Here is a 14,149-nt window from a genome sequence, read left to right on the forward strand (position 1 = left end):
AGATGCCCGTCTTCCAATTTTGGCATCAAATGGTTTGATGCTTTTAGGTATTTATTTATCACACTTGTAAGACTTTTTAACAAAGAATTATATAGGGGCTAGTCGTTGTTGTCATCAGATTTCACTCATTTTCACATGATCGTAAGAAGTGTCAAAAGGATTTATTATGTGCAAGTCCGGGTCATATAACTTGAGTGTCTTGGGAGATATATACATTAAGTATATTAGTGGGCGGGCCACTCTAATGTTATGACAATTTATAAACAATATTCGAACTGGAGTGTGAGGAAAATATCAACCAAAGGATGGAAAATCCCAACATGTTTCTGTACCAATAGCAAACATTATAGAGAGTATATCAGATATCACATAATTCGCTAATTAATATCAGATATTATTGTCATTAAGTATATGCAATGTTATACTTTCACTTAATTTTGCTAAGATATCTTACAAAATTTAGAGCTATCGTAATTTGAACATAGGGAGTGGGCGTGGTGTTTATTTTAGATTATGGTTGATTTAGCATCAGCGGTTTGGGAGATATGTACATAGAATATTCTAGAAAGCGGGGCTACGCTCACTTTTGAAACTTTTTTAGACCACAAATTTTCCTTATATCTGCGGTCTTCGGTGCCAAATTATAGTTTTGTATATTAGTTTAGTGCTTAGTTATGACATTTTATAGGTTTTCATATAAAGGCGTTTTGTGGGCATGATTCCATCCGATCCGATTAAAGAACATATGTAGAACAGGAAAAAACGTTAACTTCGGTTGCACGGAATCCAATATGCCCTTCACAGGTGTATTTATTTTATTAATTATGTGTCCACTTTGAATGGAAGTTATACGCTATAGTAATCCGATCTGAACAATTATTGCGGATATTATGTTATTACTTTAAGCAGTAATCCATGCTAATTTTCGTGAAGATACATTGTCCAATATGAAAGTTTTCCATACCAGCACTAGAATCCGATCGTTCAGCTTGTATGGCAGCTATATTTTATAGTGGTCCGATATCGGCAGTTCTAACAAATGAGCAGCTTCTTGAAGACCAAATGACGTTTACAAAATTTCAAAACAATATCCTAACAATGGAGAGAATTTGCCTCGTATATATACAGGCAGACGGAAAGACAGACAGATGGACATGGCTAAATCGACTCAGCTCAACGTACTGATCATTTATATATACACTTTATAGGGTCTCCGACACTTCCTTCTGGGAACTTCGTGACAAAATTAATATACACTGTGCAGGATATAAAAAGTGGGCAAAACTTACTTAAAAAAATATGTGCGTATATATGAAAATATCAAAAATATGAGTTGGGGAATTCCTCTCACGCTTTTGAAATAAAATTTAACCTATAGTGCTACTACGGATACACGTGCCTTCTCCGATTACAAGTGATCGGAATCTTTCTTCGCAAATATAAAAACTTTAATTAATACATTAAGTCGGCTAATATACCTAAGTAATTAAGCGAACTCGCTAAATACTTAAGATTACATATTTTGTTCGACATATCCCTTAAATGTTGCTGAAAGGTCTCAACAATTAGTGAAATGGGTTTAATTTTCCAACTAGTTCCCATATAAGATATTTCATATTCTGCTTTCTTGGAGTAACTAGATTCGTTGAGAAATATAAACGAAGTCGGCTTACTCTTTACCCTAGAACTATCTACTAACATACGTATAATCTGGTATTGTTTTTAGTATTACTTAATAGCGTGCCAAGAGTGCTGTTACTAGGAAACGCTTACGCAAATGCTCAATAAACTACGTAAACTATGAATATCTAGGTAAGTACTTACATATTTGTGATGCGATCAAATCTACACGCATTGGAAATTTTGAGTAATTGTCATACGCTTATCGTACCTGCATTAAAAATTATACGAAACATGCAATAGAAGAAATTACTTCTAAGTCAGCACAGATAAATATGAGGCTTTGCTTAGTTTTGGATGCAGATAAAACTCCAATCTACTAGAAATCGGACGTTAAAAATCTCTCAGCATCTTAAGTGCAAAACTACGCATTTAAAAAACCAGAATATAAATATTAAAAAAAAGTTAAAATATCTTGATTTCGAGATGTTTTTTGTGAGACTAATATTATTCACATTTTTGCACGTGAACTTTGCCAAACAAGTCCAAGTCACGGCATTCGGTCACAACTTAGATGAACTTGTATCGAAGGCAAATATCTACTACCAACAAGCGTCTGTATTTTATTGCTTTTAATGTAATCCTTTTGCTAAGATTACGCAATTTCTGGTTATTTAGTGCGGCGTCTGGTGGAAACGGTGAGCTCCTACTCAATGAAGTGGCAGAGCTGCCATCGAAAGCGGACATTAAACTAATTATACATGGATTTACAAGTAGTCGATTTCACTTCTCCATTACGCCGCTCAGAAACGGTAAATATACATTTTGAAAATGTTCGAAAACATTTCGAAAACAAGTTCGAAACTTGCTACAGCGTTATAAAATTTAATTGAAATATCATTCATAAATTATTAACACAACAATGAAGCATTGTACAGGTAAATCTCATTTGCAGCTTATCTTGCTAAAGGTAAGGATAATGTGTTGCTTGCTGACTGGTCAGATGCTGCAGCTCTGGATTATCCCACCGCACGTAAAGCCATTGGACAAGTGGCAAGGCATTTTGGCAAACAATTGAAAGATTTTCTTGAGTAAGTAAAAGTAATGTAATTTTCAATTTTAGCAAATTATTAATTTTTTTTTTTTGTGATGGCACCGTCAAAGATCAAAGGATTATTTAATAAATTAAATATTAAATACTTTTTTTTGTATTAAGCAGTAAACTAGTTTTAGCCTTATTTTTAGTCAAACTTCCAAACTTATTTTACATATGAAATATTGTCAACCTGTAACATACTACATACATTTGTTTAGTGCAAAAATGTTCAACCCTAATGCTTGCTGTATTCTTTTCCTTGGACAGCAAGCACGAGATCGCCACCGCTGACGTTCACATCATCGGCCATAGTTTAGGTGCGCACATCGCTGGCAATATTGGTGACTTCTTCAATGGCAGCGTTGGTCGTGTGACCGGTTTGGATCCAGCTTTACCACTCTTTACTGCACTCTCCACAGACAGTTTACATGCCACCGCGGCACAGTTCGTCGATGTCATACATACTGACTTTCCGGTATTTGGTGACGGAACTCCGCGCGGTGATATCGATTTCTATCCGAATTTCGGCACCGCACCGCAACCCGGCTGCGCTGACATGGACGTACTCTTGATCGCTAAGCAATTGTTGTTTGAACAGTGTAAGTACACAGTCACACTTACATATGTAACACTTAAGCAACTGAGGTAATTATTAAATGTTTATATGCACTTCAATCCCTGTGAAACATTATTATTGTTTTTCTCATATCTGTTCGTATGATAAATCGTATTAGGTTGTATGGAGCTATAAAGATGAAAAAATTATGTCTCTTAAAACTGTGAAGGAAGGCTTCAAAATTATTGAAAGTTCAGCACCCTGTAGAATGGCTAAAAAGTGTTTCTTATATTTTCGTTATTTGATCAAAGGCTTTTGTACTCAACAGATAGCTGTAGCCATAATCGCGCCGTATTCCTCTATGCCGAATCTATTGGGCAACCGAGAAGTTTTCCCGCCATCTCCTGTAGTTTGAATGGCATAAAAATGTTGAATACGAACAATTGTCGCAAGAAAGCGAAAACTGCTGCCTTGAAAGGAGAAATGGATGACAGTGATGTGGTTTTTATGGGCGAAGAGGTATCGAGAAGGTGAGCATGATTGTAGAAACACTATACTTAAACAACAAATATATTAAAATCGGTACTTATCTAATATTTAATTCATTAGTGCTGCTGGTGTCTATTATCTGCCAACGAATGATGCACCACCCTATGGTATGGGTGTAAATACAAAATTCTAACTGCAGATGTCGCAGGCGTATATGGGGTGTGTCTCTGCTATATTGTATAACTAAGTATGTAACTATATTCTGCATCCTACAGAGTGATTCACACAATTATTATTTTAAAAGGCGGAAACACAATTATTAAGAATTTTGATTGAATTCGCATTTTGCTTTATCGTAATTACCCTGTACCTGTTTTGTAATGCCGTAATAAAGTCAATATAAATAATAATATATGTATATGTGTATGGTATATATTTAGATTTTGAGTCTAGATACGTAAAATGGGTAAAATGGATTTCTGACTATGCGCAACTGCGTTTATGAGTCTCATTGTGAAACCACCGGGCTTAAAATCTCCTCTCTATTCTGTGTCCTCTCTGAACAACCCTGTGGATCCGATGTAGTTTATCAATACAAAATTTTTTAGTAAGTACAGGATGTACTCCACCGACTGTTAGTAAATATTTCAAATGTTTATCGTTTAAATATCACAAGTAGTCAGAGGCATATAAATTTCCGCTTTTTGGGAGTATAATTGTAGAGTTGTGCCTGCTCCGGCTTGTTATCTAGTTCAAATTAAAATGAAATATGTCCTGAAAAGGTTTGCAGGGAAAAAGAATTTTCATTTAAAGAATCTAGCAAAAGGATTTTAATTTATTAGCTTTTATTTTTTGAGTTTATAATATAAGGGCTCCAATATAAGAAATCATCTAGCCACAATTTATTTACTTCGCAATTGGTGAAACAACTAATTAATGAACTCGTAATGATCTTTGTAAAAAATCTTGAAATTGCATACAAGTAATTTTTATTAGTAAAATGTATGGTCCGCTGGCACTTAATATGTCTAAGTTATCGTTACCTAAGTAACATGCTGATTGTAACTCTTTCACCTTATTACTTATATTAATTTTTTTTCATTCATACCATTCCAAAGATATTGAATTTTTTGTCCCCCTACCACTCTTAAAACGTATGGAGCATCGATCGTTGCATCTGTTCCCCTTCCTAATGAACTGCTAATTTTCAAAATCGGAGATTTTTCGAAATTTTCATGGCCTATTTGACGTGCTTTGACTCTACTGTGCAGAATTCTCACGGTTGCTCTTCTTGTCAAGAGTAAGCATCCATCACTTCGGCAGCTTTCTTAGGCACAATATTTTTTTGCACAACATGACCCACGTGGTCCCCTGAGAATATTTTTATCTCATCTGTCTTCAATCGGTGGTCTTCCAAGGCGAGAACATGAACTTTGCTTTTGTAATTCTCGAAACTCCTTAATTTAGTATTTAATGGAGAAAAGTCATCGTACTTATTTTTCTTTTATTCAGTCGAAAAAATCGGCGACCATCCGTGTGAAGGAAAGCCAAGAACCTTCGAAGACGGTGAATCAAAAACCTAGCTTGATGAGGATCCCTGTCAAATGCAAGAAGATATTGCTTCAGCATTCAGAGTCTACCGCCAAGCCATTTCATAGCGACTACATGCAGTGGGAATGATTCATAAACAAGAAATTTGTGTTCCTTATGACCTCAGAACCAGGAGAGTTGCGAGAAAGCAATTCCGCTCATAAGACAACATCGGAAAATAGCTGGATTCTTGGATAGTATCGCAAAATAAACAGTTTTACCAATATGGCATTCGAACTTTGCCAGAAAATTGTGACTAGCGATGGGCAATACATCGAATAATTCATTTGTAACCATTTCCTTACATTAAAATTCCATTTTCTTTCAATAAAAATTTAAAAAGTTAAAACAAGTAAGGAAAAGCTAAGTTCAAGCGATTTTCTTTGCCCATGATATAAACTAAAAAAAATTATTTCCTGGTTTTCATCAATGTACTTCACATACCATCTTCAAACATTTAGAACAAAGTCAGCTGGACGTATGGACGGAAGGACAGTCACCCGAGTTTCAACTCGTCTCGTCATCCTGATCATTTATATACAAGTATACATATATGTATAACCAGAAATATCCAACTCGATTATTTTTAGGTGATGCATACAACCTTTAGGTGAACAAAACTGTTATACTCTGTGGCAATTGGTAGGAAAACTATAAAAATATGGTAGTGTCTCGAAAGATTATCGTCCTAATAATGCAGACCTTGTTCCTTCTGTCTAACGTTTGTACCGGTAGATACAGAACGCTCATACTGGCGCTCTCTCAACGGCTCACATCAGAACAGGGTGTCAAAAATCGATTTGAGTCCTTCTTGGCCCCCAAACCTATGGAATACCTTCGAGATAAAATCCATAAATTGACAGAAAGATGACAAAATATTATAACTTCAGATAATTCAAATAACAAAATCGTAATGCTTTAATGGTTTCGTTTATTTGAATTCATAATTTCAACTTTTAACATTAAAAAAATTAACAATTATGTGAAGAAAAATATTTAGCGCATTTTATTTACAATACAAAAAAAACAGCTTGTTAAAAAATTTCAATAAAAACCTTAATCACCAAATTTGTAGGTTCTGTGTTCAGATGTTTGATTTTAATTATCTGTAGTTATGCTAGTAAAGCCATGTATTATGCAATATATGTAAATTCAAAACATATGACAAGTTGGTGTATGCTTGCTTCTCAAATAAATATCAAGAGGAATGTAATAACTTATTGATTGTAAGAGTTACGCCTTAAACTTATCGATCACTTTCAATACGAGTAATTTAACAAATTTTAATATAAACTTTATTACTTTTGCTAAATATTATATAATATAAGTATGTATATATGTAACTACTTGTTAAAGCCATTCATTGAGTTATTATTGATTCTCATATCTTTATAAAGTTGTTACCTATATTTGGATATCGGTTATATAGTAAATTAAGTATTATCCATATTTTGATATTCTTTTATAGTTATTTGCTGTTGTTTGTGTATAAGTAGTTAGTTATGTATATGTATGTATATCGATAGTAAATTGAGTTCTTAGATATTTTAATTTAGTTTGGCATGAAACCACATTTAGAAGTGAGTGAAAGTTAAAATGTATATAGTACACGTGTATATTCATAAATAAGTATATAGTATATGTATAGTATGTAATAGGTAAGCATTGGTGGGTTTTAGATATGGTTATTTTTCTTTTTCTTTTCTTGTACATCGCCTTTTATTAGCATAGTTATAGTTATTTGTGTGCATGCAATATTCTTAGATTGAAGCTTTTGTTTGTTTGTTGGAACAGTAATCGGTGTGCTTCTGGTGGTCTTAAGTCCATTTAGTATAGTAGCGTTAATTTTATTGCTGCTAAATTTTTATGTATGTATTTTCATTCCATTTCAAATCTTTATACTCTTCACTTTTGATATTTCTTTTATATCTTTCATTTTGATTATTGTTTGACGACAAAGCCTTGCTTTTGTTAGATTTCATAACGCTTGGTTGCAGTAGGAATTTAAAGCTTTTAAAATATACTCATAAGTGTTCAAAGTATGTATTCAATGTATAAATGTATTAATATTTTTGTATTGTCGTTAAAAATTATTATTTTTTGAAATATATATAATACATATATTGTTAAATTTTACATTTGCATTTGGATGTGACGACATTGAAAGCAGATAAATAATATTTGCTGAGTGGTATTAAAAAATTTTATTTATTCTAAGCAAGAGTAGTTTATTAAGTTCTGTTTCAGGGGTATCGTAAGGTATTAAAATATTGTCTCAAACTTCTGGCAAATCTTGTTATGTTCTTAAAACAAAATTTATTGTTAAGAATACGAATAGGAGCAAGTAAGCTTTTTAATGTAAATAAAAAACTTTTTTTGCGAATTTATTTCTTAAGTATGGATTAAGTTATTTTAATCTGATCTTTTGTATATTATTGACCATACTTTCGACAATCTAGTGTAATTCTTTTCGTCAATTTTTTAGTTTCTAAATTATAGACTCGTATGTGATATGTACGGAGAAAAAAGGGTTACCGAACGACAATTTCGATCTTGAGAATGCACAACGCYCTGGCAAGACTCTCAAACGGATGTGGACTGAATAAAGTTGTCGATGACACTCGTCGAATATCAACTCAAGTGATTGCAGAAAGATTATATTTGTCAAGCACATGAAAAACCTGGGGTTAATTTCGAAGCCTCACATATGGGTTCCTCATGTTCTGTCAAATTGCTTCGTCGTATAAACGTTTGAGATTTGCTTATCTCCAAAATTGATCGTATGTCAAAGAAGTGATCCATTTTTGAAACGCACTTTTACTGCCTTCGAAAAAATGGGTTGTTTACAAGAATCGAGAGCACAAAAGGTCATGCTGTTAATGTAATGAAGCAGCTCAAATCTCTTCGAAGGCCTGTAAAAGGGTTATGTTTTCTGTTTGTTCCTGAACAGAGTATATTAAAGTTGCCACGATGTTCGTAACAGCCGAAAGGAAACATCTGGGACTCTATAAATGATTCGCATGACGTGCTGAGTCGATTTAGCCATGTCCGTCTATCTGTCTGTATGTACATGAAGCAGTCGTTTAGTTTGCTCCACAAAAAGGTAGGAAGCGGCGATATCAAGTGTTCAGCGTAATCACTATCCCGATGCTTTAATGGTTTTGTGAGGTATCTCCTTTAAAGGCTTTATATATATTCACTTCTGTGAAAAGGGGTTAAAGTTTGGGGGAAAAGTGCACCAGCATGGAGTTTTAGAAGATTTGATAAATCAGTTAAATCAATATTTTTGCAAGGTTCTGCTCCAGCACAAAAAGCAAAAGCCACCAAACAGTGGCTTAAAAGCAACATAACTCCTTCATAGCTGAAGATGATAGGCAGTTTGGAAGTCCAGATTTGAATCCAATGGAGTAAAGTTTGTGGTCAGAGTTTGGAAATATGGCCTGTCGAATTCTGCACAGAGATTTGGAGAGTATCAAAAAATCTTTGGTTCGACCAACGTTATCAACACCAATATAAATTGTGTGTGGTACTGATCACTGGCCGAATCCGTTGAGGGCTTGTGTGAAAAAGATTAAAAAAAAAGAAAAGTCTTACTATTTTTACCCACAGCAAAAAGTTTAGTTTCAAAAAATTTAAATAGAATATAAATTTTTTTTATTAGTATATAAATGCTTCAGGCTTAGAGTAAGTTTTTATCTATGCCAAAATAGTTTTGAAATGTATATAGTAATAATAATTATTATTATCCTATATTTCATAAGATATTAATTAAAATATGATAAATGTTATTTTTTGAACTTGATATGAAAATAATGAAAAGTAAAACTATTTTTCATTATAATAGGCGTTTTTTCTGTACGCATATTTTTCCGAAATATTTACTTAAATGCTATAGGTGTCAGAAAATACTTTTATTTGACATAATAAAAATATTAATTTGTTTTATTATTATTTTTAGAAGAAGCACACTTCAAGCTGTACTTTACTCATAAACTCAACGCATTCTCAAAGTCCTACAAATGACATTTTTTATTTGTATAAATATGTTTTGTATGTATGTACCTGTATTTAATACATTTTTACTTAAGCATACGCATTTATTCATTCATATAACTGTAATTAATAAATGTATGCACTTTATAATAATTATGAACTAATGTGCATGGGTTTAACTAGAACGCTCTATGATTGTATCACATACTGAAATCATCGCTCCTATATATGTATGTATGTATATTATTACGATTATGTGTATAAAGATATTCCTAACGCACTTAATGCTTACATTAAAGCGCACATATTCCTACGCGCTACGCCCGCTCCGTCGCCCTCGTTCATAGCCATCGTCTTGGAGCGCATCAAATTCAGATCAGTTCGTATGCTGGGGCGTCGCGCGTTCGGTGCTACCACTCCGCAGGCATCACTGAAACGTCGCTTAATCGAAAGCGCATTCTTCTTCGACCCGCCCAAAGTTGTGTGTGGCGGCAAGGGTGACGGTGCTCCGAATACGGATACCACGCGTCGATGGTGATTCGGTGCCATTTCCAATGGTAAATTCGAAACCATAAAAAGTGCATAAAACAAATCATCGATGCGGAAATTTTGTCGCGCCGAACATTCGACGAAGACGCAACAATTATCTTGGCCGGCAATGTATCCCATTACCTCGTCTAGTTGAACTTTTCTGCAATAGAGATCATTTATATTAGTTAGATATGTATATAAATAAGGTGGAACGTGAATTAGTCCGCAGCTAATCTTTCGATTTGTTAAAAAACCATCGCATAGTCTGCGATGGAAAACTGTTCGAAAAGCCTAATAGTTTATGAGTTACTATGCAAACAAATATTATACATATATTTTTTTAAAGAAGGCGGGTAGATAGGTAGAGTGAACGATACACTGATTCCACAGAGACTGAAGTCTTCTCACTCCATTATCTCTTCTCTGAACCAGCTTGTTTTATATATGCAACCGTAAAAAAAAAATGAAGAAACTCTCGACCTATAGTTGCGATTCTTTTCGCATATAAAATGTTCTATAATATCTTCTTCTTCTCCTGACAGCTTCTACAACAGTCATTGTTTGCGTTTCCCATTCTGCTGGCTAATCTGTATATTAGACAGTAACTTGTTATCATTTCTACTACGGCTCCTTTGTCATTTCTTTTGATTTTTAATAGTGGCATTTATGGCTTGTTTGCCTTATTGTTGAGCAGGTCAGAGATTGATTCCTCGGAGACTCAGCTATATTTGTGACATGTTTGTTGATTAAATATCTACAAATAGCCAGAGAGGCATATAAGCTTCCTCTTTTTCGTATTCGAGTTATAGGGTGGTGTCTTCTCTCTCTGGTTCATCTGTTTCACATTTATCAGGGATTACTACGTCTTCTAAACCATATCAGGTACTATATCGTGAAATAGGATGTTAGATCCGCCAAGCAATCTTGGTATTATTTTAGTACTTATTAATTTAGTACTTTGATAAAACTATAAGAGGCAAGAATACTTTCTTTGATTGCTATGATCTCTGCTTGGACGACGCTTTTGGTCGGAAAGGGATTCTGTTTTCTAATTTTGTGAAAAGTTAAAAAGGATAATACAATAGATTGGGTCTCCTTAAAAGCAATGAAAACAAAATTATTTTAATAAGGGAACTTATTACATTCCGGCGATTATTTTGTAAACCTTTAAGGAGGGTTGCATTCGTTATTAGTCTATTGGTTTTCTATTTTCGAATATTCACATAAGAAGTGAAAAACTGACTATGTAGTGTTCCTATATATTTTTTCTACTAAAAAACTATGAAATTTGCACTCACTTGGGTTCAAGATCACATTTATTTCCAGCAATAACCATGGGTATCTTTGGCAAACTTTTCTTCTTCATACCGGAACCGGGATTAAGCGCCGCCCATTTAGTTTCTAGTATATTTTCTCGTAATCGTACGACTTCCTCGAAAGATTCTCGCGAGTCCATACTGAAGACTAATATGAAAATATCACCTGAAATTAAAAAGAAGTAATGATATGACTGACGAATATCTGAGATGTGTATATGTATATATTTTATTATGTATATGCATACATATGGACTATTATAATTTATGCCAAAATGTTTATATTAAGAAAAAGTTGTCGTTATACAAAATATGTGTGTAAATTAATGATTAAAATATTAATATTTCTCAACGATTGCAGATGTGGCTTCTCGCTTCTTTACTGTCAAATGCGACCCTTGTCATTTCACAATATTTAATTTATCAAATTCTTCCAGTTTTGATAACTAGACACAAGCACATATGTACTATAAATATGCTTAACCAAATTTAAACCGTATTATACAAATATGCGACAAAAACTTTCTTGGATGGGAGTCCCAGTGATCATTTTCGTTTGAACTGATGTATTTCTGTTTAAACATAAGACAAGAGTGTTCTCTAATAAACAAACATATAGTATAGTCCGGTCAATTTAGACATAAACATAGTGATCAAAGAAAGAAAATTCCATGAGGTCGATGGTGGCTTTTTATACTTTATTTTTTATGGTAAACCTAAAGTCTCTACAAAAATTCTGCTTTACTGGAATTTTATTTCAATTGTCCAAATTGACTAGTAAGTGGATTTAGTGTATCGAGGCCTATAATAGCTTTTAATATATTTTTCTAGCCTTTCAGTCGGCATTTATTGCAAGACTTTATAATACTACATATGTACGTACATATAATAAGTGAACACTATGGTTTGTCTAAGATAATAATTGGATAACACATTCATCACTTAAAATAAAATATTTGGGCAAAAAATTCCAAAAGATGGCTATGGGATCAATTTTTTTTTGAAACACATATTTTCGGTGTGTAAAAATATATTTATTGTATTTATTAGACAACATATTTATTACATACTAATTTCATGGATTTTCAGTGCTTCAACATTAGTTTGAGGCATAGTACAATTGGGTTAAATTTGCTTCACCGTATATGTAGTGTGAAAAGTTTCATGTGAAAATGTGCTGTCAATTCCAACAGATGTTCAGTGGGTTGTAAGTGTGACTCGCAAAGTGCTGTTAGTGCTACGAAAATGAAATTACAATCGCATTTATTGTCTGATTAAAACTGCCATTGAATTTGACATAACAAAAACCGCACATAATGGGGGAACAGCTTCGATGGCAAACATTGTCAGTAAACAAATGTATTTAAAAAGTTAGCGCTTAAAGCTGAAACGTACTTATAATTAGTATTAGGTATATTTTCTGGTAGCTTCATAATATTTTTGTTTCGGTAATCCATTTGATACAGTCAAGGACATAGTGCAACTAATTACTATGCATACATATAAGAAAAATAAGTCCTTCATTTAAAAACTAAGAAATTGTGATAAAAAGGTTAAAAATTTTAATTAAAAAAATATTCTAAGAATCGTGCATTTACTTATGCTCTCTCCTCATTTTGAGAATTCGTAACCAAAACCAGTATAAAAGAGCTAAAATTGGATGTAACCGAACATTTCGAACTCTTGCCACTTTCCAAAATAATCATGTCGCAAAAGATTCCAAAAGTTATTGTTCGACGAAAGCCGAACTCAACTTACTTTTATTGATATATTTTACTTCGCGTTAGCGAAATTTATACTCCAATCATGTTATATACTTGTATGTGATATAATATAAACTCAACTGAAGAGGCTACTAAATTAAAAATCGGATCGGTATTCATCATATTTGGGATACGAGTATGAAGTTAAGATCAAGTCCAAAACAAACTCCATGAATTTCAGCCCTGAGTCATTATTATAATATTTAAGAAAATCTGTCCATTTAATTTCATTAAAATATCACAAATTTTGACCGAATTTTTCAAAATCAGCTGGTTAGTTGGGAAATTCTATATGTGTTAATCCGAGGTACCTCACATATCATAACCAATACATAAGGAGTATGGTCAACTAAATATAAATTATATGGGGTCTAGGACAAGCTTTTACCGGATTTTATCAATTTTACGCACAATGATGCCCTGTTATTAAAAAACCATGCTCCACATTTTTATAAAGATAAGTCACATATTGGATGACATGTGAGGTATAAAGTTAGCGAAATGTTCGAAAATCTTTCCATTAGTTATTTGTGGACTAAGGGACCCGCTTCAACAGGTTTTTGATTAGACAAGGATTCTCTCCCAATTCCAATGACATATCTCACACATAGACCAATTTTTTCGATTAAAAGTTAGATATAGACACTGGCGTCCATCGTCGGTATCTGGGAGCTTGAACATTTATAGTCCGATTGTGACAAATTTGGGACTTTAGATTGCTTATTTTAATGGCACTAATTGTGGAAAATTTTATACAGATATTGTCATTGATTCTTAATTTGTACACTGGATGAAATGTAAGATAGCAATGACGAGATAATGTTATCTACCATATGTGGTTAAAATTGGTCAACACATTGTACTATATACATAAATACCAAATTTATTCACCAAACATGAATGTTATGCCACATAGAAATATTCATACTCGTAGAAGAGTAGATTTGTATATGTATGTACATCGTTTATAGTTATGCATTTGTGCACATAAAAATTGTTCGTTTAGCTTGGTATTATTTGTAGTTGCAATAAAAGTACAAATCGGCAGCTTACGGAAATGAACGTTTTTATTTGATGGCCCTTAGTGACACTACGTGCATCTAAACGCAAATTTCTTTAGCTCAATTGTCTTGTTTGTTAAGCTCAGTGATGAACAAACCCCCTAGGAAAGCAACTAGTTATAAAATTTTATTAT

The 14,149-nt window shown here is 33.2% G+C and overlaps 2 protein-coding genes across 3 annotated transcripts in view; one reads left to right on the top strand and one right to left on the bottom strand.

The window, feature by feature from the left end:
• The first annotated feature begins 2,053 nt into the window (after positions 1 to 2,053).
• On the top strand, positions 2,054 to 4,141 carry LOC108965643 (endothelial lipase). Its single transcript, XM_018928187.1, has 6 exons — positions 2,054 to 2,234; positions 2,299 to 2,432; positions 2,576 to 2,711; positions 2,984 to 3,315; positions 3,601 to 3,802; positions 3,882 to 4,141. Exons 1-6 carry the CDS (start codon positions 2,107 to 2,109, stop codon positions 3,952 to 3,954), a joined length of 1,005 nt encoding a protein of 334 aa, XP_018783732.1. The 5' UTR covers positions 2,054 to 2,106; the 3' UTR covers positions 3,955 to 4,141.
• Positions 4,142 to 9,203: 5,062 nt separating this feature from the next.
• The window catches only part of LOC108965642 (GTP-binding protein Rhes), a 12,386-nt gene continuing 7,440 nt past the window's right edge, over positions 9,204 to 14,149 (bottom strand). The window contains exons 3-5 of one of the 2 annotated variants that reach the window (XM_018928185.1): positions 11,174 to 11,357; positions 9,637 to 10,035; positions 9,204 to 9,566 (exon numbers count right to left, since the gene is read on the bottom strand). In XM_018928185.1, coding sequence (XP_018783730.1) covers positions 9,545 to 9,566; positions 9,637 to 10,035; positions 11,174 to 11,357 — 605 coding nt within the window. In that variant the 3' untranslated portion in view covers positions 9,204 to 9,544. Of the gene's footprint in view, positions 9,567 to 9,625; positions 10,036 to 11,173; positions 11,358 to 14,149 lie in introns of both variants that reach the window. The other variant, XM_018928186.1, reaches the window with a different exon arrangement.

Source organism: Bactrocera latifrons, unplaced genomic scaffold (genome assembly GCF_001853355.1).
Source record: "Bactrocera latifrons isolate USDA-ARS-PBARC rearing strain unplaced genomic scaffold, ASM185335v1 scaffold_143, whole genome shotgun sequence".
Taxonomy (NCBI): domain Eukaryota; kingdom Metazoa; phylum Arthropoda; class Insecta; order Diptera; family Tephritidae; genus Bactrocera; species Bactrocera latifrons.